The following is a 24,477-nucleotide window of genomic DNA, read 5'->3' as shown; positions in this document are numbered from 1 at the left end:
CAAGTATGTGTTCTGGATCTTTCCAACACAGGCTTCCTACCTTAATAGCCTTTGGGACATGTCTCAAACTGAGAATCTTCCTCTGCAGAGATGATGATGGATCTACTTTACAGGTTGTTGTAAAGACTTTTTTAAAGTTCAAGTTAAGGACTTGGAGAGATAGCTCAGTGGTTAAGAGCATTGGGTGCTCTTGCAGAGGACCCAGGTTTGACTCCCAGCACCCACATGGCAGCTAACAGCCATCCTTAACTCCAGGTCATTGCCCTCTTCTGGCCTCCATGGGTATTGCATGACGCAGATGCACTTACATGTAGGCAATACACTCATATACATAAAAATTTTTTTTTGTTTAAAGTTCAAGTTGGAGCTGGAGAGATGGCTCAGTGGTTAAGAACACTGACTGTTCTTTCAGGGGATCTGGGCTCAAATCCCAGCACACACATGGCTGCTAACAACTGTTTGTAACTCATGTTCCAGGGGATCCAACAGTCTCTTTTGTCCTCCTCAGGCATTGCACGACATGGGTGCTCTTACCTACATGTAGGCAATACATGCATAAAGATAAAAAATAAAAAAATAAAAATAATAAATAAAATATTTTAAAAGTTCAGGCTAAGACCACACACAAATGGTGATAGTATGGCCACTGGGTTGGTTGGTATTGCAAATCTTAGTGTAGGCTTGTGCTCTCCCACTTTCCTTCACTTACACAAATACTTGAGATAATCAACTTCTAAGAAAAAGGGCTGGTACTGGAGAGATGGCTCAGCTGTTAAGAGTACTGGCTATTCTTACAGAGGACCCAGGTTCAGTTCCCAGCACCCACATGGGAGCTAACAACCATCTGTAACTCCAGTTCCAGGGGACTCCAAAGCCCTCTTCTGACCTCCATGGGCATTGCACAACATGGGTGAGCTTACATACATGCAAGCAATACACTTAAACAGAAAAAAATAATAAACAAAATTTTTACACAGAAAAAGGTTTACATTGGTTCACAGCTATAGAGGTATTAGTCCATGACAGGTTGGCCCTGTTGCTTTAGGCCTCTGGTGGCACATTATAGAACAGTGTGATAGAACAAATAGAAATAGAAAGAGGAAAAGAATGTATTACCAAAATCTCCTTCAAAAGCATGTTTACCAATAACCTAAAGCCCTTCCACTAGGCCCCACCTCTTAAAGGCACCATCACCTCCGAATAGGGTCAAATTGGGGACCACTCTTTTAATGCATGGACCTTTGAGGAACAGTTACAATCCAAGGTATAACTAATCTTCACTTTATTCTTGCCTTTTCAGACAGACATTGGGTTTATCTACTATTCCCCAGGTACGTAAGGGTTACTGAAAATGTATGTGTCTTCTAGAAAAAGTAGATCAGGAGCCAAAATGCCTCAGACTCCCCAACAAATGAGGGGAAAGTATCACAGGATATGAATTACTTTCTGTATTTGAAAACACTTACTGTACTTTATGGGATCTTTTGTCATACCTTGTAATAATTGTATCTTTCTCTGAAAAGGCATTTCTTTTGGGTCAAGTGATACATTTTTATTGCAACTCGAAATTGGATTTCTATTTTTTGAGCCTATTATTGGGAAACTACAGCTGTTGTTTTTCAAACTATTTGTTTTGTATTTCTTGAGGCAGGGTCTTACTATGTATCCCTGGCAGCCTTGGAACTCATGAACCTGCCTCTGCCTTCCAGGTGAAGGAATCGCAGGCATACACCACCATATTCTACTCTTTTAAAGCATGCTCATTTATTTAAATTTTTATTTGTATATTTTAATAATTAGATTTGTTCCCTGATAAATTTATGTGATGCATACTAATTACTCTTACCCCCAACTTCTCTTACCAACTCCCACCCTTATTTACCCACTCTCCTCTTTACAAATCTCTTTTTCACATTTCTATTTGTTTTGTTTTGTGACCCACCGAGTTTAACCAAGGCTGTCTGTATGACCATGGGTTTGGAGCTATCTGTTGGCGCCTGGTGGGCTCAGCTGTGGGTACACAACTGAACACAGTGGTTCTTCCTCTTCTAGAATCTATCAATAGTCAATAATTCAGCAGTAAGGAATGGGGCCCCAAGAATCCCTTCCCTATTCATGACTGATCGCTGACAGGGTCAGTCTTGGGCAGGCCCAGTGCTAGTAACCACATCTGCTGTGAGCTTGTGATTGCAATGTTTTTTGTTTTTGTTTTTGTATTTTTCAGGGGTTTTTTGTTGTTGTTGTTGTTTGTTTTTTTTTTTTTTTTTTTTTTTGTCTTTTTTGAGACAGGGTCTCCCTGTAGCCACAGCTGACCTGGATTCACTGTGGAAACCAGGCTGGCCTCGATCTCACAGAGATCTGTCTACCTCTGTTTCCCGAGTGCTGGGATTAAAGGCATGTCCCACCATGCCTGGCTGCAAAGTTTTTTTAAAAAAATAATATTTATACTGATTCTTTGAAAATTCCATACAATGTATTTTGATCATATCGAAATTCCCTCCCCCATCTCCTCTCAGAACCACTTCCACCTCCCTACCAGCCCACCACTTCCTGTCCTCTGGTTTTTTTTCTGTTTTTGTTTTTGTTTTTTTAAGCCTCTTGAGTTCAATTTGTGTTCCCCAGATACTCTGGTGTGTGTCCATTCCCTGGAGCCTAGTCAATCTACCTGACATTACACCCTTAAAGAAAACTGACTCTCCCTCTCCCAGCAGCTGTCAGTTGCCAAGTTTCTCTGCTAGGGCTTGGACTTCATCCCCACCTGCGCCCTCCATGCTGGTATTTTGTCTGGCTTAGGTTTGTGTTTGTGCAGGCCTTGTGCATGCTTGTGCATGTGTACTGCTGTGGGTTCACATGTATAACTGCCCTGTTGTACCCAGAGAACACTATTTCATTGTATTCATCCACCATCTCTGACTCTTAAATCATTCAGACCCCTCTTCCATGATGCTTCCTGAGCCTTTGGGGAGGGGGATGTGATATAGATGGAAGTCTCACTATGTAGATCAGGCTTGCCTTGAACTCACAGAGATCTGCCTGCCTCTGCCTCCAGAATGCTGGGATCAAAGGCATGAGCCACCATGCCAGGCTGATAGAGATGCCGTTTTTAGAGCTGAGCACTCTACAGTCTCTCATTCTCTGACTGTTGACCAGTTGTGGGTCTTTGTGTTAATCACCATCTGTTGCAAAAAGAAACTTCTCTGATGAGAGTTGAGAGATGCACTAATCTGTAGTTATAATAATAAGTCATTAGGGGTCAGTTTAACACTACATCCATTTGGACAAGTAATAGTAGTAGGTTATCTCCTATGGCCTGGGACCTGTATAGCCATAGATTCTTGGCTGTGATAAGTGTCAAATATGGGTTCCCTCTTGTGGAGTGGGCCTTAAATCCAATTAGAAAGTGGTTATTCCCATAACATTTGTGACACTATTGCACCAGTGGACATATCTTGCCAGGTCAGTTGTTATTGTAGTTTGCAGTGTTCATTGCTAGGTAAGATTGATTATTTTTCTCTTCTGATAGCATGCATAGCACCTTCCAGCACTCTGAAAGCTATCCAATAGGGGTGAAGCTAGAAGATCAGTACCATCATTTCTCCATGCTCTACAACTCAATTATGTAGTATCTTTATTAATAGGGTCTTACCGTCAAGTTCTGAAGGGTAACCAAGAGCAATAGTAATGGCCATTATTGTTTGAGAGTCTATGGGACCACCCTGGCCAACAACTCCAAAGGAGGGTGCCCTTTCCTAACACTGGTCTTTTTATTTGCTAGCCTGTGGTGTCTGGTAGGGCATTGTCCCCATTACTAGTTTCCTGATTTCTATGGATTTTCCAAATGAAATACATGTATCTAGAGATTAAAAGTCAGCATCCACATATGAGAGAACATTTGATGTTTGTCTTTCTGAGTCTGGGTTACCTCATGCCATGTCTAAGAGGGATGTTGTTCCACAGCTCATGTCCTCCTTCTTCACTATTCCCTGAGCCCTCAATACCTCTTATTCTCCATATCTTGGACAGTCATGAGTCTCTGCATTCACCACTATTTTGAGGGGTTTTTTGTTTGTTGAGTCAGGGTCTCGTGTAGCCCAGGCCTGCCTCCAACTTTCTATCTAGCTAAACTTGAACTTTTAAAAAATATTTTATTTATTATTTTTATTTTATGTGCATGAGTGTATTGCCTGCATGTATGTAAGTGCACCCATGTCATAAAATGCCTGTGGAGGTCAGAAAAGGCTGTCAGATCCCCTGGAACTGGAGTTATAGACAATTGTTAGCTGCCATGTGGTACTGGATATGAACTAGGGTCTCTGCAAGAACAGTCAGTGCTCTTAACCACTGAGCCATCTCTCCAGCCTGGCCTTGAACTTTTGGTCCTCCTGCCTCCACCTCAAAATTAATGTTATATGCATTGCATCACCATATCCAGCAAACATTTTAAATTGACAACAAATAATTGTACATATTTATGGAGTACAGACTGATATTTTAATATATGCCTACAATGTAAGATGATCAAATTAGGTTAATTGGCACATCCCCCAGACAGTTATCATTTCTTTGTATTGGGACCATTCAATACCCTCTCTACTATTTTGAAATAGACAATTATTGTCAACCCTATTAGCATCTTGTTATGCTACAGAAGAGATTTCATTTCCTCCTATCCAAATGAACCCTGTACCTATTAACCATCCTCTCTCTCTTCCATTCCTCCCAACCCATTCCAGTCTTTAGTAACCAGTAGTCTACAGGAGATTGAAGTTTAAGTGGAGAATTCCACCCTGAACTGGCCACAGCATGCATTATTCTAGGGATTGAGAACTGCTTGCCTCCATATGTCTGGCATCAGGCCAAGTCAATCTCAGCAGCATGATGCCAGAGAGGAAGAGGGGGTCTCTCTTTCCCAGGGTCAATAACTGGCAGCCTTGTACTATCATTGCTTAAGGTAGGAGAAGGGGGTACTCCTCTTCTCCTCTGCCAGTAGATGGGAACCAGAATATGTAACGTATTTCCTACCACACCTTCCTCATAAACAAAGACTGGTTTTAGGATAGAGAGATGGAGACTGGAGGCTAGTCTCCAATGTCTACTCTGTCTTCCCAGATCACACACTCCTAAGGAAATGGTTAGGCCTCTGTCAGCGAAATAAGGCCAGCAGTGGTGTGAGAGGCTACCTGAAAGTCACCATTTGTGCCCTCGGTGTGGGAGACCAGGCCCTGGTAAGGCTACCCTACCTCCACTCCCCAAGCCCCATTAGTATTTCTTACCTGGCTGCTTCCTTGGGGTACCCCTGACCCTTCAAAGTGGACATCGGTCTGCACATCTGTTGTCTACTATGTCACTGAGGGGTCATCTACTCTTCCTGTATTAAAGGGGTGGTTGGGAAATCAAAGGTGGGTGGACTTGACTATGACTTCCCTCTGACCCTGACCCTGTCTAGTTCTCTGGTGTCTCTAGGTAGATCAAAAGCCACCCTATGCTGGCACCCAGATCCAGATCTTCAAATCAACTTCAGCTCCAATCAAGCTGGCTTACTTACAGTTCTTCATCTATTGTGCAGAAGACCTTCATTTCAGTTAGAGTCTCTGGCAGGGGAGGGGTCAACCCCAAGGTTCCCTGTCCATGGGGATTTCCTGTTTTTCTTTTTTTTCTAACCAACCTAAGATTTGGAGTGGGGAGTAAAATGATATCGAAATTCACCATTAATTGTTTTATGAAGTTCCCATGGATAACTTTTCAAATGAGCCCCATGCCCTTGACTTGACTTTGATGTCCAGATGCAGACTCAAGGTTCCCTGAGACTATCCTGTACAGCACACACACACACACACACACACACACACACACACTGGTGCCATTATGTGGCTCTGAAGATAGATCTGTCTGGAGGACAACAAATCAAATTGTGGGGGAAATTTTAAAAGTTGTCCACTCTTCCATTTCTTTCACCTGAACAACAAATAAATAATACAAAAACTTTAAAGATGTGCAACCTCAAAAATCTTTTTAACTTCTTGTCCTAGGAAAGCAACAGTCAGTCAATCTTGTGGTGGAGGTGGAACTAATTGGGGATAAGGTAAGTGCAGAAAGCGAGACCTAGAGAACATGGCCCCTAGGAAAAGGAATGCATAGGAACAGAAAGGCTGGAGAACAGGACCCCAGAAGGGTACCCAGCCCTGCCAGAGCTCTGTGGAAGTGAAGGCCATGTCTTAACTCTCCACTGCCTGCCACAAAGAAAGAGCCTGCTAGAGGCCAAACAGGACAGTGCAGAGCAGAGAGAATGGGTAAATGAAGCAAGTATCACCATGCCCTCTGGACCTCAGTTTCCTTATCTATAAATGAAGAGCTCCATGCAAGAGAAGTGCTTGCATTCCATGAACCTCTCTAGATACAGAGTAGCAGTATTTTCCAAAGTGTGCTGATACTGTTATATGCAGCAAAGGGACCTGTGTTCAAATTCAGGGAATGCTAGCTTGAAGTTCCATTGTTGCATCTCAGTATTCACAAATCTTGTCTCCACTATGATCTGTCATAGTGGGTCACTAAATTCAACCCATACATAAAGGAATGGGATTGTTGAAGGAAGAATATTAAAGAATCTGTGGCTATATTTAAAGCCACCACACTGACCATTGCTGTCCCAGTAGTGTGAATATACCTGGAACAAAGTTCTTGGGTTGTAAGTGGCACATGTCTTAAAGAATTTGATTTTTTTCGTGTTTACCTTAATATGCCTAAAAAAGTCCAATAAGACCAAGTAACATTTTATTTCAAGGATATATATATATATATATATATATATTTAGAATAAAGCTAGCTTTTAAAATTAAGTAAATTTATGGTTTTTAAAAAGTGTGTGGTGGGGGGTTGGAGAGATGGCTCAGCAGTTAAGAGCACTGGCTGCTCTTGCAGAGGACCTGGGTTCAGTTCCCAGCACCTACATGGAAGCTAATAACAGTCCCTAACTCTGGTTCCAGGAGATCTGACACCCTCTTCTGGCCTCTGTGGGCATTGCATGCACATAGTACACCTACGTACATGCAGGCAAAACACTCATACATGTAAAAAATAAAAATCAATTAATCAATTTTTTTGGTCTTTTTGAGACAGGGTCTCCCTGTAGCCTGAGCTGTCCTGGAAATCACTATGTAGACCATGCTCGCCTTGAACTCACAGAGCTCTGCCTGCCTCTGCCTCCCAAGTGCTGGGACTACAGGCGTGCGCCACCACGCCCAGCTCAATCAATTTTTTAAAAAGCGTATACTAGCCAGATAAGGTAGTACATGCCTGAAATCCCAGCACTTGGGAGAGAGAGACAAGAGGATCAGGAGTTCAGGGTTAGCCTTGGATATATAGAGAGTTCAAGGCCAGCCTGCGCTACATGAGACCCTATCTCATAAAAAAGGGACACAGGCGGTACTGCTGCCATCAGTCATGTTTTTAGCTATTTTTCTGTTAGAATCTTAGACTTTATTTAACAACAACAGCAACAAATACATGTGTGTGTGCTAGTATAATAAATTTAGTAACGCTATTTCTGTTCACTTAAAAAATTAAAGGATGCAGAAGCAGAAGAATTACTACAAATTCTAGGCCAGCCTGGTCTATCTACATAGTAACTTCCAGGCTAGCCAAGGCTACATAGTAAAATTCTTTCAGTGGTAGAGCACTTCCCTAGCATGTGTGAGGTTATGGGTTTGATCCCCAACTGTTAAAGGAAGGGTGGGGAGACAAACACTGGGATGGGGACCAGGAGAGGGGAGTGCAGCTACTGAGAAATTATTGTCCATGGACAATTTTAGACCAAGGATTGGAGACAATCAGATCATCTGGGTGCTACAGCAAGTGTCCACCTGTGGGCTAGATAGAGAGGTAGGAAAGTAAGGCCAGTAGCAGGAGGAGGGGACAGGCTGGCACTGACTCAACCTTGGGATGTTCTCAGCTCAGGACAAAACAGCAAATGTACTCTATCGACAACCCGATATGGAACCAGATCCTGACCTTCCAAATTCAGGTATGGGCTGCTCCCTCCCCTCTGCCTTTCAAGTGAGAAGGAAACTTTGGTGTTAGGGTGGGGTACCAATAGAGGCTGGGGCCACAAGGCCAGCAAGAGAGGCTCTGCCTGAGAAAGAGCATGAGGAAGCCCAGGACATACCACTCTTTCTAATAGTAAATAGTGAGGGTGCCTTACAAGTAAACTCTAGAAATTTTAGATGTGCCCTTTCACCTACATTTTTAAAAAAGAAAACGGACTGAAGAGATGACTCAGTGGGTAAGAGTACTTGCTATGCAAGTATGAGGAGCCGAATTCAGATCCCAACACATCTATCCAGTGCTATGGAAGGCAGAGACAGAGGGCCAGTGCAGCTTGCTGACTGCCACCCTAGCTTCAGATTCAGTAAGAGACCTCTTCTCACAGAAATAAAGTGGAGAGCAGTAGAGCCAGACACATAATGTCCTCTTCTGGCCTCCACATGTATGCCGATGGATATGTACGCTCCCACACTACACACCCAAACCCACTCATACACACTAGTAATAATAATAATAATAATAATAATAATAATAGAAGGAGGAGGGGGAGGAAGAGGAGGAGGAGGAGAAGGAGAAGAAGAAGAAAGAATGGGGTGTAAGCCAAAGAGAAAGGAAAAAGAGGAGGAGGAGAAAAGAGAGTTGGGTGTAGTGATACAGGCAGAACAAGTGGAGGAGGAGAAAGAAGAGAATGAAGATGGAGGGGAAGAGTTGGGTGTGGTGATGTAGGCCTGCTATCCCAGCATTGGGAGCTGAGTCAAAAGGATCATGAGCCTGAGGTCATCCTGGGCTAAAAAGTAAGATGTTATCTCCAAGAAGGCAAAAAAAAAAAAACACTTTAAAGATTCATTCTAAATGTATTATAAATGTTCAAATATATTTATGTACTGGAGATAGAACCTAGGGCCTTTTGTTTTCTGGGTAAGCACTCTACCTCTGTGTTACAGTCCCAGCCCCATTTTTCTAGCAAAGTGCCTTGAATATAATCATAGCTCAGGGTTGATGGCCTAGAAGCATTATAAGAGCATAATTACTATGCTAGGCTATGTAAGATACAGGGCTATTTGCTCCTACACTAATTGGCTCCAAGATGTTCTTCTCTGTGGGGTTCTGGAGGCTTTAGCCTTTTGGTCCTTCTCAGTCACTGATCTGCTGTTGCAGATGACAGCTCTCTTGAAACCTTGGTAGAATCTTAATGATCTTTTGACTCCATGCCAGGCTTCCAAAGAGCCATGTATAAAGTAAGAACAAACTGCTCTGAGAGACAATTTAGACCTATTGGCTACCCAGAAAATGTATCACTTTCTTATGCTGTACATTGTGTAATATGAAATTAGCTCCCCATCTCTTTCCTCTGAAGTCCTTCTTTGCTTCTAGAAGCATCCCCCTTTGATCCTGGCTCCTGGTGAGTCATCATTTTCAACCATCCCTCATACCTCCCACCTCCTTAGATGGTTTACAGACCCTCCCTCCCTGTTCCCCCTCCCTCCATTCTGCTCTCCCTTCCTCCTTCCCTCCCATCTTTTTTTTCTTTTTTTCTTTCTTCCCCTTCCTTCCCTCCTTCCTTCCTTCCTTCCTTCCTTCCTTCCTTTCTTTCTTTCTTTCTTTCTTTCTTTCTTTCTTTCTTTCTTTCTTTCTTTCTGTTTTGTAGCTCAAGGTGGCCTTGAATTCATGTTCTTCCTGCTTCAACCTCCTGAGAACTAGGATCACAGGCATGTGCCACCATTTCTGGCTGATAGACTCTTAAAAGAGGAAGGGATTTTAGAGTGGTTCAGCCCATCTATTACCCTTGCTAGGCTCCCTTCCACCTTCCTCTAACTGTGATGAGGTTTGTGGCCCAGGTCCTTGGATGTTATATAGATGCTCACAGACTTAATGAGGTCTCCTTACTTTCATCATCTTTCAGGCTGAGAACTAATAGCATAGGCTAAGACATCCCTCCCTTCTTGAGTGAGGCCTTATAACATAGGAATTTGTCCAAGCATCCCCTGGACCCATTCATCTCCCCCAGAGCATGGTCTCCATCTCTAGGGCTGGGACCATTTAGATGTGAGCCTGTCTGTCACTAGTCTTTTGACAACACAGCAGAAAGATGTGAATGCACACAGATGTAGCATCTGAAGCCACATGGATTGGGGAGCAGAGCCAGGCACTGCTGAAAATGGGTTCATGCCAGTGTCTAGTCAGAAGGCCCCAGGACAGAAGGCAAGAGAATGTACCTACACTTGAATCAGATGAAGAATGGGGATACAGGAAGAGAATTCCGGGCCTGTTTGTTTGTTTGTTTGTTTGTTTGTTTGTTTTTGACAAGGTTTCCCTAGTCACAGCCTTCCTGGAATTCACTATGTAGACCAGGCTGGCCTCCATCTCACAGAGATCTGCTTGCTTCTGCCTCCCTTGGACTGGGATTAAAGGTGCATGCCACCATGACCAGCATGAGAAGTCTGTTTTGTTGTTGTCATTGTTTTCTTAGACAGGGTTTCATGAATCCCAGGCTGGCCTTGAACTTACTATATAGCCAAGGATGACCTTGACTTTCTATGTAGACTAGGATCCCTCTATCTCTTCAGTGCTGGGATTATAGGCATGCACTGGTTTATGTGGTGTTGGAGATCAAACCTAGAGCTCCCTACGTGCTAGGCAAGTACTCTTAACAACTGATCTACATCCCTAGCCCAGGGAAGAGAATTCTTAACAGGTGGATTTGAATTTAGAGGATTTGTTACTTTGGAAGGCGTGGATGTCTTATGGGCTCATCTCTCCCCTTCCAAAATCTTTCTGTTACCTGGGCAGCTTCTTCCTTTTTTACTAATCAGGTGTTCACCTGGAAGACCCCTCCTCGTTTCCCCTTGTCCTCAGCACCAAGACAGAAGAAGAAAGGGTGAGGAGGGTAGAAACCTGGGGATTCCCAGCCATGCCCCAAGAACTATGAACAGGAGAAGCAGCCCCAGCTGAGAGAATTTGGTGTTCCATGTCATCCTCAACCCCAGCACCTTTATTTTTCACAAAGACTTTCCTCTCTATTTTTCCTCTTTGGTTATTTAGGGAACCATATGGCAGAGTGCTGATAAGAATCACAAATTTGGTTTCCAGGTTTGGGGATATAGTTTAATTGGTAGAGTGCTTGTCTAGTATGCACAAGGCCCTGAATTTGATTCTGAGCATCACATATAAAACCAGGTGTGGTGGTGCACACCTGTAATTCCAGCACTGGGGAGGTGGAAACAGAAGACACAAGTCAAGTTGGCTGTATAATAATTTTGAGGGCAGCCTGGGCTAATGAGTATTAACCTTAAAAAAGGGTTTGTACTGATGAGATGGCTCATTCAGGAGGTAAAGGCACTTGCCACCAAGCCTGATGACCTGAGTTTGATCCCTGGCTGTCCTCTGACTGCCACATGTGTGCTGCAGTACACACATACAGACACACAATAAATGTGAGAAAAGTTGGGGGTTCCAATCCTAACTCCACCCTTTTCCTTATGATCTTAAACAGGTCTCTTTGCCTCCCTGGCCTCATTCCCCATTTCTATAAAGAGACAAATCACAGGCCTCCCTCACAGGGTTATTTATGGAAGAGACATGTGGCGTGCTGAGGCCTTAGCTCCTGGTAGCATAGAACTTATGAAACTGAACCTGTGGGCCTCCATTCCCCACATGAAAATGGAGTCACTCCTGGGTAGAAGTTCCACTCAACTTGTTTCTGGAGATCATTCAGCATAGGCTGGGACACAACAGATACCCTACTGTGTTTGAAAAGCTGTGCTCCTTTATGAGTGGCATGTTTTGGTGAAGTGTGTATTTAGGATGAGAGGGCTGTGTGGGGTCAATAATCTTTTTTTTTTTTCTGTCTTTTTGAGATAGGGTGTCCTTGTAGCCCCAGCTGGCCTGGAACTTTCTATGTAGACCAGACTGGCCTTGAACTCACAGAGCTCTGCCTGCCTTTGCCTCCCAGTGCTGGGATTAAAGGTTTGTGCCACTATGCCTGGCCTATAATATTTTTTAATTTTTAATTTTTATTTTATGTGTATGAGTATTTTACCTGCATGTATGTAAATGCACCTGCGTTGTGCAATGTCTGTGGAGGTCAGAAGAGGGCATCAGATCCCCTGGAACTGGAGTTATGGATGTTAGTTAGCCACCATATGGGTGCTGGGAATCAAACCAGGTCTTCTGCAAGAGCAGTCAGTGCTCTTAATTGCTGAGCTATCTCTCTACCCCCAAGGTCCATAATCTTTAGAAAGTCATTGTTAGACTGAGTCCAGATCTCTTGGGTCCTGGTTTTATTTATTTATTACTTTTAATTTTTAATTAGTGTGTGTGTGTGTGTGTGTGTGTGTGTGTGTGTGTGTGTGCAGGCAGGCATGTGTCATGGTGCACGTGTCAATCAGAGGACAACTTAAAGGAGTCTGTTCTCTCCTTTCACTGTGGATTCTGGGGCTCAAACTTAGGTTGTCAGGCTTGTGCAGCAAGTGCTTTATTCACTGAGCCATTTCACTTGGCCCTGGTCCTAAAGTTTAAACAAACAGGAGTCCATGTTAAAAACATGAATAAAGGGGCTGCCACCCTTAACTCCAGTTCCAGGAGACTGACGCCCTCTTCTGGCCTTCACAGGCACCAGTCACTCCTGTGGTGCACTTGTATACATACAGGCAAAACACTCGTACACATAAAATAAAAATAAATAGAATCTTTTTTAAAAAAGAACACGAGGGGAGAGAAGGTTCAGTGGTTAAGAGCACTGAGCCCTTTTGTAGAAGACCTCGATTTGATTCCCAGCACCCACATGGCAGCTAACAATCGTCTGTAACTCCAATTCTAGGGGATCTGACACCCTTTTCTGACCTCCACAGACATTGTACGACACGGGTGCTCTTACATACATACAGACAATACACTCATACACATAAAATAAAAATAATAAATAAAATTTAAAAAAAAAACACAAATACAAAATGATGATATAACAGGGGCCCAGAGCTTTGCCAGCTGCCCGTGTAAGTGGAAAGCCCAGAAGTGAAAACTCCATAAGCCCAGTGGTAAATTCAGCTTGTCTGTAATTAAATGGGAACTGAGCCAGGCCTTCCCAATTGCTCTCAAGGTCCCCTTGAGGGCCTCACCGTGCCATGTGCCCTCACTGCTCCCTGTCCTCCCTTGCAGCTGCCCTGTCTCTCTAGCTTCATCAAGTTCAGAGTCTTGGACTGGTGAGCAAATGGGCTAGAAGATGCCAGCATGTACTGGGGAGGAGAAACAGAGGCGGGTCAGGGGCTCAGCCTGCAGTGTGTTTCCCAGCTCCAGAGGGGATTGCCAGGAAGAGGTCGGGAAAGTCAGTGTCTGCCTCAACCACATCTCATCCACTGGCCAGGAGATTGAAGGCAAGCAAACCCCAGGACCCCTCCCTTTGTGTCTCTCCTACCTGGGTCCTGAGTGCTCTCAAATTCTTTCTAGGAATGTATTCTGGCTTCCTGCCCTGCTTTGGCCCCAGCTTCCTGATTCTCCGTGGGGGTAAAAAGGCCCCTTTCAGGATCCCAGAAGAAGGCACTGTAAGTTTCTCATGTCAACTTTTGGAGAAAGTAGTGGTCAAGTTGATTGTGTGTGAAGCGCTAGAGCCTGCGAAGCACACAGAGAGGGTCTGCCTGGCTTCCATCCACGTCCCTCTAGGAGAGGAGGCCTGTACATTACCATGTATACAGGGGACATAAACCCTAGCACCAGAAAAGGACAGAGTGCTCTAGATGGTCACTGAGGAAAGGCACTAAGATGAGATCTAGGTAAGGTTTGCCACAAGTGGAAAAGACAGCATGGGTAAATATGGAAAAACACACGGTTGCTCAAGATTGCTGACAAATGCTGGAAGCTCAACTCAAACTGGTTTAATCTAAAAGGGAATGAGAACTGGGTGTGGGAATGTATTTCTAGAATCTCAGTACCTGAGAGGCTGAGGCAGGAGGATCATGATTTTGAAGCCAGCCTCGTTTACATAATAGTAACTCGCTATTTTTTTTTAAAAAATGAGGCTGGACTTTGTGGTGCAATGCCTTTAGTCCCAGCTCTTGGATGGCAGAGGCAAGTGGATCTCTCTGAGTTCAAGGTCAGCCTCATCTACATAGTGAGTTCAGGCCAGCCAGGGTTACATAGTGAAACTGTCTCAAAAAATAAAACTAAGGAGCTCAAAAAATGGCTCAGTGGTTAAGAGCACTGGCTGCTCTTGCAGAGGACCCAGGTTCAGTTCCCAGTACCCACATGGCAGCTAACAACCATCTGTAACTCCAGTTCCAGGAGATCAGACACTTTCGTATGACCTCCATTGGCATTGCATGGCACAAGTGCATTTACATACATGCAGGCAATACACTCATACATATAAAATAAAAGAAAAATAATGAATAAAATATTAAAAAAAAAAACTGGGCTGGTGTGGCTGCCAGCCGGGGCAGCCACCAGGACCTGAATGGATTACATGGAACTGAGAAAAGACCATGGGATTCATGCAGTTTTATTTCTTTACTCTTATATCTTCATTCACGCAGGAGTGCCAAAAACACAGACAGCTCTGTTTTTATTCTCACACTCATTAGAGCTACAGTTGAACGTTTACAGAGCAGTGAATAGTAATAAAGTGGCTGGACCATAGCAATTTAGTAAAATATATGACCAGGATAACAGTACCACCATAATATGCCTTGAGAGATAAAGGTGTCTCCTGAGAAACTAGGGGAGTACCAGTATTCCGGAGATAACTCCCCAGAAAGTGTTCTTGCATAAATTTTCTCATAAGACAAGGCTCTCCAGGCATACATGTTCAAGGTTCAGCTAAATTTACCAAGCATATTTTTTAAAACCATAGGAACACTATGTCACAGTCCCTTTAGGCTGGTGAGATGATTCAGCCAGTAAAGGCTCTTACCACCAAGACTGATGACTTGAGTTTGATCCCCAGAACCCAGATGGTGGAAGGCAAGAACCAACTCCCATAAGCTATCTATTGATCTCCACTCAAGCTCCATGGCGTGTATGTCTCCCTAAATAAATAAATAAACATTATAAAAAATCTGAGGCAGGGGGCTGGAGAGATGGCTCAGCAGTTAAGAGTGCTTACTACTCTGGTAGAGGACCCAAGTTCCATTCCCAGTACCCATGTTGGGCAGCTCAGAACCACCTGTAACTCCAGCTCCAGAGGATCTGACACCCTCTTCTGGTCACTGTGGGCACCTATGCATACACATAGCATACACACGCACAGATATACACCACATACACACACACACACAGAAATAAGAATTTATTAAAACAGGAGCTGGAGATATGGTCCAGTGGTTAAGAGCCTCTGGCAGAGGACCAGGGATTGGTTCCCAGCACCCATATGGTGGCTAACTCCATTTCCAGGGGATCTGACACCCTCTTCTGGCCTCCTCAGGCATTGCATGATATGGGTGAACTTACATACATGCAGGCAGAACATTCATACATGTACAATGAAAATAAATAAATGAAAGAATTTAATAAAATAATTATGTTAAACAAACAAACAAATAAACAATAAATAAGTAAATAAGTAAATAAATAAATAAATAAATAAATGGTAGGGGTGAATGAGGCTGGAAGGGAGTCTGTGTGAGAAGGAGCCGGCTCAGGTGCACTGGTGGGACACTCTTGCTCTCAGTCCCTCTCTCACCCCACCTGTGGCTCCTCAACCTCTGTCTTCTCCTCTCCTGCTACAATCAACTCCTGCTGGGAACCTGGCCACAAGGCCAGGGAAGCACTCTAGTTGGACCAATCGCTGTTGACAAGGAGGCAGGACGTGTCCTGATTGGCCAGGCTGGGTGCACCCACTCTGGTGATCCCATTCTCTCCAAGCTCAAAGCATTTGTATAGTACATCTTTCAAGTCAGCTGGCATGGGAAATGCATGAACAGAAATAGTGGGTGGGAAGAATGAAGAAGGGGTCAGGGCCTGGAGGTGTCTGGGTTATCTGGAATTCTTCTGTGTAGCTGTGGTTGGAGCCATGCCCAGGCAGGCTGTCTCTACATAACCTTGCCTTACTGTGTGGGCTCCAGGGAGATTTTTTTCCTCTCTTTCTCTTACCCCTTTCTCTTTGTTGCCCCAGTGCATTTCAGATAGTATTAAGGATGGTTTAGCTTATCGAGGTCGAATCTTTGTGGAAATAATCACCCAGATCAAGTCCTATCAAGGCACTGTGATAAAGGATCTGTCTCATGAAGTGACCAAGGTGGAGGTAACTATGGGAAACAGGTAACCCAGGAAGAAAAGGAGGCCCTCTGCTCCCAAGATCTACTGTGAACCCCAATTTCTAACCCTCCAAGAGGCATTGGCCACCAGCAAATTTTTGGGGTGTGTAAGGATGCTTGATCAATCCATTGAGTATTACCCAAGCCTCCACCAGGGCTTTCATGCTAGGCCAAATTCCCAGTGGTCAGGGACCCAGTAAGACAGGGTTTCAGCTTCAGAAAGTGTAATCTAATTAAGAAGGAAGGTTCATTCATACCCTAGTTCCTCAGGGCTTTGGAAGAGTATCTGTAGGATTTAGATTTCTTTCTAAAGCCGGCAGAGAGCCCTGGAAGCAAGAGAGGAGCAATATAAACAACAGGCTGGTGGGGAATAAGCTCAGTCAAGAGAAATGAGGCTACAGTCTTGGTGGAGGAGAGAAGGCAGGCTCCAAGATCCCTTGAGAACAAGACATAATAAGTTATGCTGTCTTCTTTAAGCTCATGCCCATTTTCTGCCTTGGGTCACAGGGTGATCAAAAGTAGCAGTCTTTGATGGGCTCCCTGGAGGAGAAAAGGGTCATGGGAGATGATGAATCCCATCTCTAGCCCATGCCTATGAGACATACACGTAGCTTAGCCCCAGAAGCTGATAGTTACACAGGCTGTCATCAGCACACCATGGTTAGATCTGTGGCCCTGGAAACAATGGCCCAGGGAGAATAGGTGAACTGACAGGAGATAAGAACTGAAGATGGAGCCTAAAATGGTGTCATGACTGGAATGGGCTCAGAAGGGTAGAAAAAGGAGAGCAGAGGCAGAGAGAGAGAGAGAGAGGACAGTGAAGTCCAGAAGATGTCCCAGCCTGGACTGGCCAATTGTACCGTCTCCTGACCCTGGACATCTAGGGAGCAGGTGAGATGTTAGTTGGGTCTGGCTGCAGCCTTTTCTCCCAGCACCCCAGAGAGAGGGAAGAGGAGAGGAGAAGAGAGGGGAGGGGAGGGGAGGGGAGAGGAGAGGCGAGGGAGGAGAGGGGAGGGAGAAGGACAGAGGGAATTCAGCTACGCACCCTGTCCACAACATGTCTTACAAGGAGAAGCTTTGGACAAAAAGGAAGAGGTAACTACTTGGAACACAGAAGGGGTGGCCCAACTCAGAGCCAAACTTGACCACAAAAGTGACTCTCCCTCCAGGTTCAGAGAGAGAAGAATGAGAGTTGGCTAGGTGGAATGGACTGTGTGATAAAGGTCCTTGGGAACATTCACCCTTGAAGCTGGTTACGAGATTTAAGAGATGGTCTAGTTCATCCCAAAGTGGAACACAAATCACTTTTGCAAGAAACAGTGTGCCTTGTCCTCATGTCCCTGCCTGTCAAGATAGCCTCCCTTTGCTTAGTTACTAAAGATGTGGGGGTTATTGTTTTAGAGACAGCAGTACCGCCAAAAGTATGGACTGTGCGTCATCTTCCTCTCCTGTACCATGATGCCCAACTTTAAGGACCTGATCCAATTCGAGGTCAGCATGGGTCACTATGGAAACAAGATGGACCTGAACTACAAGCCTCTCGTCTCAACGACACAGTACAGTCCGGTGATATATGATGGTAATAGTCAGATTCCATCAAAAAGCAAAGTAGCCACTGTGTACAGGGCTCCCCCAAGGAATTAGCTCATGGACTATTCATAGACATTAACACTTTTTTTCAGTCAGATCCTCGCTCTGTGATATAGGCTGCCCTTGAACTCTTGGTCCTCCTGACTCAGGCTCCCAAGTGCTAGGATGACAGGCATGAGTGCCACAAAACTCTTATTGAAAAGAACAGGTAAAAAAAATTTACCTACACTTTATACATGAGAAAAATAAGGTTAGTGAGATGAAGTCATTTTCCAGACACCTCATATCTGGTTGATGGTGATCTCAAGGATCTAAAACAGTGCTTCATAACACTACTTTCCATGTTACAGCTTCCCCAACCCTACCTTGGCCTCTACTGCTTTGAACCACCTTCTAGTCAGCTATCCAGTTACCATCTGCTGCCCATCTCTTTACTCTTTATCCATCCCTTAACTAATTGATTTAATTTTGTTGATTTATTTTGTTGTATGCCTGTGGTGTGTGTGTGTGTGTGTGTGTGTGTGTGTGTGTGTGTGTGTGTGTGTGTGTGTGTGTGTGTGTGTGTGTGTGTGTGTGCATGCACAGAGACCAGAGGAGGATGGTGTCCTGTCACTTTCAATCTTGTTATTTTTTGAGACAGAGTCTTCCATTGAACCTGGAACTAGGATCTGGCCAGCAATCCTAATGATCCTCCTGTTTCTCCTCTCCTCCCACAGGACTGGAGTTACAGGTACACACAGCCACACCCACCTTTTTAGGTGGTTACTGGGATCTGAACGCAGATCCTTATGTTTGTACACCAAACACTCTTACCCACTGAGCCATCTCTCCAGCCCCTAACCCACTAATTTCTGCACTCAACTACCATACATCACTCTCCCAGACACCCAGCTACCTGTTCATCCATTTATCTCTCATCCAGTATAGATTAATTGGGTCATCTGTATTGTCCACTATATATAGTTCTTGGGCCAGCAATATCAGCATGTTAGAAAGATGGATTTTCGACCCTGCTACAGACCTATGAAAATCAGAAAAGCTATGAACAGAGTCCCACAAGCTGTGTTTGGACCTCCAGGTTATGTGGATGCGTGTTAAAATTTGAGAGCCCCGATACGGTGCAACACTGTCTCCCTTTCCCCTTTGTCAGCTTTGCCATCTCATCACCCACCCATGAACCCCACCTGTGCTTTTGACTCAAGGCTTTGTTGAGATCTAATTCCCATAACATGCAATTTGCCCATCTGAAGCATTCAATCCCATGGATTTTAGGATTTTCAGAGTTGCATAACCATTACCACAATCCATTTTTTAATGCTTTCCTCACCCCCAAAAGAAACCTTAGGCCCATTAAACCTCAGTCCTTATCTCTCTCACCTCCCAGCTGTGAGAACCACTAATCTATTTTCAGTTTCTATAAATTTCCCTAGTCTGACAGTTCATACACATGGAATTATACAATATGTGGTTCTTTGTGACCAATTGACTTTCTCCATTTAATGATGTTCTACTGTTTGTTTATTTTTCAGTCTCTTTGAGACAGTGTCTCTATGTAGCTCCAGCTGACCTGGAACTCACTATGTAGACCAGGCTGATCTTAAACTCACAGAGATTCACCTGTCTCTGCCTACAGAGTGCTGGGATTAAAGGTGTGCACCCCATGCCTGGCCTGTTCTACTGTTTTTATATTATGAAATATGTATGCAAAAGTATATAAAATGTGAGCTGGAGAGTTGAATCAGAAGATAAGAGCACTGGTTGCTCTTCTAGAGGACCTGGGTTTGGTTCCCAGAACCCACATGGTGGCTAATAACCATCTGTAACTCCAGTTCCAGGGGATCCAATGCCCTCTTCTGACCCATTGAATGACACAGGTGCCCTTACATACATGCAGGCAAAACACTCATACACATAACTCTCGAAGCAGAGGCGGGCAGAACTGGATCTCTGTGAGTTCAAGGCCAGCCTGGTCTACATAGTGAGGTCCAGGACAGCTGGGGCTACAGGGAGACCCTGTCTCAAAAAGACCAATAAATAAATAAATAAATAAAATATTAAAAAGTATATAAAATGTATATGAACAGCTTAACAAAGAATAAAATGAGCTCCCTTGAACTCATCACTCAGCTAAAATAGAGAAAGTTAGTGCCTTAAAAAGTCCCTTCGTCTAAGAAATAATAGTGATATTATCTCTATTTATTTACGTATTTATTTAATTTTATGTGTGTTTTGCTTGCATGTTAAGTGCACTACATGCATGCAATGCCCTCACAGGCCAGAAGAGGGCATTGGATCCTCTGGAGCTGGAGTTAATAGTTGTTAGTCACCTTGTGGGTGCTGGGAACCAAACCCAGGTCCTCTGCAAGAGCAGCCAGTGCTCTTAACCACTAAGCCATCTCTCCAGCCCAATGATACTGTCTCTTTGCTCATCAGCCTTTGATTTTCATTTTTGTTTTCTATACTCTCCATATGGAACACCATGCTATTTTTCTGCTTTTGTGCAAATGAATGCTTTCAATCTGTGCTCATCTGCCTTATACCTTTTGCCAACATTGTACTTTTGTAAGCGTCTCTGTAGCTATAGTTCATTTCTGAATATGTTTCTCGGGAGGCAGAGGCAGGCAGATCTCTGTGAGTTCAAAGCCAGCCTGGTATCCATAGTGAATCCAGGACAGCTGGTACTTCAGGGAGACCCTGTCTCAAAAAGACCAAAAAAAAAAAAGAAAGAAAGAAAAATTTGTGGATGGAAAGTGACTAAATGGAGACCTCGAGAGTGAGGCTTGCTGCTAACGGGCCTGTGGAGCTCTCTCCAAGGCAGGCCAAGGGCTCAGACACCATTGTTTTCCCAGAACCATGGGTGGGGGCTTTCACTAAGATGACTCCTTAAAGATCTGCTTATTTATGTGTGTGGGTGTGTGCCTGAGTGTATGTATGTGCATCTCATGCGTGCAATGCCCTCACAGGCCAGAAGAGGGCATTGGATCCTCTGGAGCTGGAGTTAATAGTTGTTAGTCACCTTGTGGGTGCTGGGAACCAAACCCAGGTCCTCTGCAAGAGCAGCCAGTGCTCTTAACCACTAAGCCATCTCTCCAGCCCAATGATACTGTCTCTTTGCTCATCAGCCTTTGATTTTCATTTTTGTTTTCTATACTCTCCATATGGAACACCATGCTATTTTTCTGCTTTTGTGCAAATGAATGCTTTCAATCTGTGCTCATCTGCCTTATACCTTTTGCCAACATTGTACTTTTGTAAGCGTCTCTGTAGCTATAGTTCATTTCTGAATATGTTTCACTGTATGATTATACCACAAATTATGCAGTGTATATAGACATTTAAGTTGTATCTTTTTTTGCTGGGATAATAACTTCATTGTAAGCATTCTTATACACGTCTCCTGGTCACATGCACAGGGCTTCCTCTAAATTATATACCTAGGAGTGGAAGGGAATCTCAAAGCAAAAGTGATTATACCAAATTACACTCTCATCAGCGTGGTATGAGAATCTCATTTAGGCTTTGTTCCCACCAGTACACTAGCCTTTTAATTTTTGCCAATCTAGTGGATATAAAAAAAAAAAAAACTCACATGACCTTAATTTGTTTTTTTCTCATTATAAACAAGGATTGAACATCTGCATTTAGATGTTGTTTTTCCTTATCCTATTCATCATTTTCTCCATATTTAAAGATTTGGGGGCTAGAGGGATAGCGCAGCCATTAAAGGCTAAGGCTAAAGATTTGGCTGCATCTTTCTTATTGATTTATACATTAAATCTCTTTCCAGAGCTGTGTATCATGTACTCATCACCCACCTTAAAGTACAGAAAATTACCCATTCACATCATCTTTCTTTCTTTTCTTTCTTTATTTTGCTTTTTGTTATCATTTGAGACAGACTCTTGTGTAGCCCAGGTTAACCCTGAACTCACTATGTATCAGAAAATAACCTTGAATTTCTGATTCTCCTACCTCTACCTCCCAAGTGCTTTGAACTCAGTATCCGCCTGCCTCAGCCAAGTTCTAGAACTACACATGCATGCCACCACACCGGGTAGAAGTTTCTAATTTTGATCAAGTTCAATGTGTTGGTTACCTTTTCTTTTATAGCTAGCACATTGTGTTGTCTAAGGAATATTTGTCTTAGATCATAACCTAACATCAAGATGACATTATAGTATAGTTCATATGATTAAATTTATAATTTCAGCTCCTTTGTTTAGGTTTATGATCTAGTTTGACTTATTTTTTACATTTATTTATTTGGGTGGGGGCACAAACACCATGGCAAGCGCTCAGAGGCCAGAGAACTACTTGTAAGTCTCTCCTTCTTCCCTGTGGGTCTTGGGGGTGGAGCTCAGGTGGTCAGGATTAGTGTGCCCTTACTTGCTGAGCCATCTTGCTAGTTCTGACTTAATTTTTGTATATAGTGTAAGTAAGGAGTTGAGATTCTTTTTAAATAGTTATTTGAGTCAACATTATTTGCTGAAAAATATTTGATTTCTACATTGAATTACTTTGGTACCCTTGTCAAAAATATCAATTAGCCATATATTATGCTTTCCTTCTAAAATGTCCATCTTGTTCACTTTAGTTTTTGGGTCTTTTTTGTTTTTTTTTTTTGGTCTTTTTGAGACAGGGTCTCCCTGTAGCCCCAGCTGTCCTGGAACTCACTATGTAGACCAGGTTGGCCTTGAACTCACAGAGATCCGCCTGCCTCTGCCTCCCAAGTACTGGGATTAAAGGCATGTGCCACCACACCTGGAAACTTTATTTTAGTTTTTGAGACAAGGTTTTCCTGTAGCCCCAGCTGGCCTGGAACTCACTATGTAGACCTTGATCTCACAGAGATCCACCTGCTTCAGCCTCCTGAGTGCTGGAGTAAAAGATGTACGCCACTACACCAGGCCTTCCCTTTATTTTTTTAAGCCTTTTGTCACTATCACACCTTCTTGATTATTGTAGCAAGTCTTAAAATCAGATAGTATACATCTTCAGCTTTGTTCTTCTAGATTATTTTTACTAATTTGTTTTTTTTTATTTTCATGTGCATTTTAGCATTAATTTTTTTGAAAAAAAACACCGCACTGGATTTTTTTTTTTCAGCTCCAAGAATTGACTCCAAGGTTCACACATTCCTCAACCACTGAGGAATATCCCCAGCCCTGGTCCTTTATAGGTTTTGGGGGGATATTTTCATTTTGGTTTGGTTTTAAGGGTGTTTTGTTTTGTTTGTTTTGTTTTGTTTTGTGAGGCAGAGTCTCTCCGTAGCCCTGGCTTACTTGATACATAGACCAGGCTGGTCTCAATCTCACAGAGATCCTCCTGCCTCCACCTGTTGTGCTGGGGTAAAAGGCATGTGTCACCACTCCCAGCCATTTCTTTTGTTTTTGTTTTGTTTAGTTTTTTATTTTTTAGAAGAGGCATTTCATTACAGCTTTAACATACTCAATAACAATTTCCAAAGCAAAGAGACATCTCTTTCAAAACTGGCTATAAATTTTTTAGGTTCACAGTTGAATTAATACAGTTATACAATATTGAACTCAGTATAAACCCTGTAATATTTTACTTATTATTTTTATTTTATGTGTATGAGTGTATTGCCTGCATGTATGTGAGTGCACCTGTGTGTGCAATGCTGCGGAGGTCAGAAGAGGGCTTCGGATTCCCCTGGAAGTGGAGTTAAGGACAGTTCATAGCCACCATGTGGGTGCTGGGAACCAAACTTGAGTCCTCTGCAAGAGCAGCCAGTGCTCTTAACCACTGAGCCATCTCTCCAGCCCCAGTTTATTTAATTAAGAAGACTTTATTTTGGTTTTAGTGTTATATTTGGTCTCCTCTGCTGACTTATTGGCTACAATGTCTTTGGATGAATTTTCAGTAGTTGCTCAAGAAATGAGAACATTGATCCTTAACCTATCATAATATACCTTGAGTTAATAACACTTTAAAAATAATATAAATATTAACTTCACATAAAGTACCATTGTAACAATAACATTGTACTTATGCCTTATATTATCCTAAGTATACATTCAACTCTTCTTGTGGTGGGGATGGTGCAAAGGATCAAACGTAGGGCCCCCTGCATGCTAGGCAAGCACTCTGCCCCAGAGCCATACCTCTAGTCCTATACATATTAGGAGTCCCATCTCTATGTTTATGAGCAACACCTTTCATTTTGTTAGTGATTTATTTAGTGATATAATTTATGTATCCTAGAGCTCACGTTATGTATAATTCAATGATTTTTTGTTATGTTTGTACTTTTTAAAGAACTATTTCTTTAATAACCATATAATTGGAAGACACATTTCATGACAATAGCATTGACATATTCAATAACAATTTTTAGAGCTAAGATGCATCTGTTTCAAGATTGGCTGTAAATTTTTAGGTTTACAGTTGAATTAATACAGTTATACAATATTGTACTCAGTATAAACCCTTTAAGACAAAATTAAATGAGGTATTAACCTTTAAAAAAGATCTCCATGTCAGCCGGGTGTGGTGGCGCACGCCTATAGTCCCAGCACTTGGGAGGCAGAGGCAAGCGGATCTCTGTGAGTTCAAGGCCAGCCTGGTCTACAGTGAGTTC

At 43.1% G+C, this 24,477-nt stretch overlaps 1 protein-coding gene across 1 annotated transcript in view; it reads left to right on the top strand.

Annotated features, from left to right (window-relative positions):
• The window catches only part of Fer1l5 (fer-1 like family member 5), a 76,788-nt gene that overhangs the window by 14,996 nt on the left and 37,315 nt on the right, over positions 1–24,477 (top strand). The window contains exons 10-19 of the mRNA XM_017799376.2: positions 1,301–1,331; positions 5,110–5,225; positions 5,464–5,581; positions 6,030–6,082; positions 7,949–8,020; positions 13,198–13,241; positions 13,330–13,412; positions 13,486–13,580; positions 16,145–16,273; positions 17,688–17,865. Coding sequence (XP_017654865.1) covers positions 1,301–1,331; positions 5,110–5,225; positions 5,464–5,581; positions 6,030–6,082; positions 7,949–8,020; positions 13,198–13,241; positions 13,330–13,412; positions 13,486–13,580; positions 16,145–16,273; positions 17,688–17,865 — 919 coding nt within the window. The remainder of the gene's footprint in view (positions 1–1,300; positions 1,332–5,109; positions 5,226–5,463; positions 5,582–6,029; positions 6,083–7,948; positions 8,021–13,197; positions 13,242–13,329; positions 13,413–13,485; positions 13,581–16,144; positions 16,274–17,687; positions 17,866–24,477) is intronic.

This window comes from Nannospalax galili, unplaced genomic scaffold (assembly GCF_000622305.1).
Source record: "Nannospalax galili isolate Female #2095 unplaced genomic scaffold, S.galili_v1.0 scaffold1311, whole genome shotgun sequence".
Taxonomy (NCBI): Eukaryota; Metazoa; Chordata; class Mammalia; order Rodentia; family Spalacidae; genus Nannospalax; species Nannospalax galili.
Note: the sequence above shows the minus strand (reverse complement) of the source record. Positions and strands in the feature narration are given on the sequence as shown.